Source organism: Lottia gigantea, assembly GCF_000327385.1.
Source record: "Lottia gigantea unplaced genomic scaffold LOTGIsca_22, whole genome shotgun sequence".
NCBI lineage: Eukaryota > Metazoa > Mollusca > Gastropoda > Lottiidae > Lottia > Lottia gigantea.
The window spans coordinates 1,151,793-1,156,185 of NW_008708555.1; the positions used below are offsets into that span (position 1 = coordinate 1,151,793).

The following is a 4,393-nucleotide window of genomic DNA, read 5'->3' on the forward strand; positions in this document are numbered from 1 at the left end:
GAGACGGTTAGTTCTCTTGAAATGACATCTGAGACGGTTAGTCATCTAGAAATGACATCTGAGACGGTTAGTTCTCTTGAAATGACATCTGAGACGGTTAGTCAACTTGAAGTGACATCTGAGACGGTTAGTCAACTTGAAATGACATCTGAGACGGTTAGTCCTCTAGAAATGACATCTGAGACGGTTAGTCAACTTGAAGTGACATCTGAGACGGTTAGTCCACTTGAAATGACATCTGAGACGGTTAGTCAACTTGAAGTGACATCTGAGACGGTTAGTCCACTTGAAGTGACATCTGAGACGGTTAGTCCACTTGAAATGACATCTGAGACGGTTAGTCCTCTTGAAATGACATCTGAGACGGTTAGTCCTCTTGAAATGACATCTGAGACGGTTAGTCAACTTGAAGTGACATCTGAGACGGTTAGTCCACTTGAAATGACATCTGAGACGGTTAGTCAACTTGAAGTGACATCTGAGACGGTTAGTCCACTAGAAATGACATCTGAGACGGTTAGTTCTCTTGAAATGACATCTGAGACGGTTAGTCCACTAGAAATGACATCTGAGACGGTTAGTCAACTTGAAATGACATCTGAGACGGTTAGTCAACTTGAAATGACATCTCAGACGGTTAGTCGACTTGAAGTGACATCTGAGACGGTTAGTCAACTTGAAATGACATCTCAGACGGTTAGTCGACTTGAAGTGACATCTGAGACGGTTAGTCCACAAGAAGTGACATGTGAGACGGTTAGTCAACTTGAAATGACATCTGAGACGTTTAGTCAACTTGAAGTGACATCTGAGACGGTTAGTCAACTTGAAGTGACATCTGAGACGGTTAGTCAACTTGAAGTGACATCTGAGACGGTTAGTCGACTTGAAGTGACATCTGAGACGGTTAGTCAACTTGAAGTGACATCTGAGACGGTTAGTCAACTTGAAGTGACATCTGAGACGGTTAGTTCTCTTGAAATGACATCTGAGACGGTTAGTCAACTTGAAGTGACATCTGAGACGGTTAGTCCACTTGAAATGACATCTGAGACGGTTAGTCGACTTGAAGTGACATCTGAGACGGTTAGTCAACTTGAAGTGACATCTGAGACGGTTAGTCAACTTGAAATGACATCTGAGACGGTTAGTTCTCTTGAAATGACATCTGAGACGGTTAGTCCACTTGAAGTGACATCTGAGACGGTTAGTCTACTTGAAATGACATCTGAGACGGTTAGTCATCTAGAAATGACATCTGAGACGGTTAGTTCTCTTGAAATGACATCTGAGACGGTTAGTCAACTTGAAGTGACATCTGAGACGGTTAGTCAACTTGAAGTGACATCTGAGACGGTTAGTCAACTTGAAATGACATCTGAGACGGTTAGTCATCTAGAAATGACATCTGAGACGGTTAGTTCTCTTGAAATGACATCTGAGACGGTTAGTCAACTTGAATTGACATCTGAGACGGTTAGTCAACTTGAAGTGACATCTGAGACGGTTAGTCAACTTGAAATGACATCTGAGACGGTTAGTCAACTTGAAATGACATCTGAGACGGTTAGTTCTCTTGAAATGACATCTGAGACGGTTAGTCAACTTGAAATGACATCTGAGACGGTTAGTCATCTAGAAATGACATCTGAGACGGTTAGTTCTCTTGAAATGACATCTGAGACGGTTAGTCAACTTGAAGTGACATCTGAGACGGTTAGTCAACTTGAAATGACATCTGAGACGGTTAGTTCTCTTGAAGTGACATCTGAGACGGTTAGTTCTCTTGAAGTGGCACGACAGATGGGTAGTTCACTAGAAATGACATCTGAGACTGTTAGTCCACAAGAGGTGACATGTGAGACGGTTAGTCATCTAGAAATGGCACGACAGATGTGTAGTTCACTTGAAGTGGCATGTCGGATGGTTAGTCCACAAGAAGTGACATGTGAGACGGTTAGTCAACTTGAAATGACATCTGAGACGGGTAGTCCACTTGAAGTGACATCTGAGACGGGTCGTTCACTTGAAGTGACATCTTAGACGGGTCGTTCACTTGAAGTGACATCTGAGTCGGGTAGTCCACTAGAAATGACATGTGAGACGGTTAGTCCACTAGAAATGGCATCTTAGATGGTTAGTCGACTTTTTTCAGATTAGTATAGTAAACAGTAGGAAAAACACGAAACAAAATACCTAGCTCCGCATTTTGATGGGCGCTGTCTTGAAACAATACAATATCCTTAAATATTTTCGTGTGATGTATATCATATTTATAGTTTTTGATATACTCTTTCTTGATTATTTTCAGAGCCATCACATGATTCGGCCACAGAACCAGTTTGTGTTTAGTGATTTATTTTGTTCATTGACGCCCTAACATGGAACACAGCCTACCGTGCAACAACAACGAATGATCCAGAAGGAGTATCGAACTCGTATTCACGTCCATCTCATTGATTTTATCGACTTTTCTTTTTGATTTGATTGTAAATTATTTAAAATATTTCGATTGATTTTTTGAGTGGTACAAATGCTTCGCTGGGTGCCTATTTGGTTAATCTAATGGGTAATAGTGTTCACAGCTAACCGTCGAAATTTGAGTCTTAAAATCCATGTATATACAGAATAATCTGCATGACGACTCCCCTTTCCTTGAGACTCTTACCATATAGAACAGACATACATAGAAAAAGAAAGTGAAATTCCTAGTTTGAGATATTTTTGAAGATTCTACCATTGCACTGGAAATACCTTTTTATTAATGATTTTAACTGAAAAATTACTGAGAGCAGAACCCCCGCCCTCAAACCGTTCTCCACACCAAGCCTCCAAGTAGCTGGATTACAGGAGCACGCCACAACTCCCAGCGATTACTATGATGGATTTCAAGCGGGTCTCTCTCTCAACAGTCCTCGCAAATACGACTGAGAGGATTTGGCGGTAATCAAAACGAGAGTAGAACCCTGCCTAAAGAAAAAGTCCGCCTGGACCGGAAACGGCCACTTTCGGCATTATCCGTCCGCAATCAAATCTCTGGATAATGTCCATGAGCTGACAGAAATGGCCAACTCAGACACTGAAGATCCGAATCTCGGCCGAAAACAAACACAGTCGCCATACCCCAAGACGGAAGGATGCAAAGGGTTTCTGCAAATAACTGCCACTACGTTCCTATACAATCAAGTTTTGCAGAAACTAGCAGCCAGCCGCTTGTAAGCCGAAATAAAGGGCTGGGTTGACTAAACTGCTTAATTGTGGTCCGTTTTTATGGCTGAGATGAATTGACTCCCTTGGAAATGAAAAATAAGACTTTTGAGTGATTTTCCTGGACCCAAAAATTGAGATTTCAAAAAAAATTAAAGCGCTATTCACTTTCAGACGGCAAGAAGTATCAGGCAAATTTTAGAAAAATGGAATGGGTCCAATTATATCGAACTGGCTACCAACAGATGCCTATTCACGGGTGCGATCCCACTACTGCGCGACACGGGGACTTTTGCCTGCTGCGTTTCCGCCCTGGGCCGATTCGTCCCTCCTTAGACAACCTGGTAACTCTCGGCTCCCCGAGTGAGACCATATTGATGCCGGGCTTAGCGCGGACACCCGATCGACATAGCGCACCTGAGAGCAGAACCCCCGCCCTCAAACCGTTCTCCACACCAAGCCTCTGGATTACAGGAGCACGCCACAACTCCCAGCGATTACTATGATTTCAAGCGGGTCTCTCTCCCAACAGTCCTCGCAAATACGACTGAGAGGATTTGGCGGTAATCAAAACGAGAGTAGAACCCTGCCTAAAGAAAAAGTCCGCCTGTTCCGGAAACGGCCACTTTCGGCATTATCTGTCCGCAATGAAATCTCTGGATAATGCCCATGAGGTGACAGAAATGGCCAACTCAGACACTGAAGATCCGAATCTCGGCCGAAAACAAACACAGTCGCCATACCCCAAGACGGAAGGATGCAAAGGGTTTCTGCAAATAACTGCCACTACGTTCCTATACAATCAAGTTTTGCAGAAACTAGCAGCCAGCCGCTTGTAAGCCGAAATAAAGGGCTGGGTTGACTAAACTGCTTAATTGTGGTCCGTTTTTATGGCTGAGATGAATTGACTCCCTTGGAAATGAAAAATAAGACTTTTGATTGATTTTCCTGGACCCAAAAATTGAGATTTCAGAAAAAATTGAAGCGCTATTCACTTTCAGACGGCAAGAAGTATCAGGCAAATTTTAGAAAAATGGAATGGGTCCAATTATATCGGACAGGCTACCAACAGATGCCTATTCACGGGTGCGATCCCACTACTGCGCGACACGGGGACTTTTGCCTGCTGCGTTTCCGCCCTGGGCCGATTCGTCTCTCCTTAGACAACCTGGTAACTCTCGGCTCC

General features: G+C 43.4%; 2 protein-coding genes across 2 annotated transcripts; both read left to right on the top strand.

Moving 5' to 3' along the window:
* Positions 1-159: 159 nt before the first annotated feature.
* Positions 160-642, top strand: LOTGIDRAFT_88015 (hypothetical protein; the record flags this gene model as incomplete). Its single annotated transcript, XM_009054502.1, has 1 exon — positions 160-642. A coding segment is annotated over one exon (483 nt), but the record flags the coding sequence as incomplete, so codon positions are not given.
* A 399-nt stretch (positions 643-1,041) lies between these two features.
* LOTGIDRAFT_115889 (hypothetical protein) lies at positions 1,042-1,488 on the top strand (the record flags this gene model as incomplete). The annotated part of the gene is made up of 1 exon (XM_009054567.1): positions 1,042-1,488. A coding segment is annotated over one exon (447 nt), but the record flags the coding sequence as incomplete, so codon positions are not given.
* Between the last annotated feature and the right edge of the window lie 2,905 nt (positions 1,489-4,393).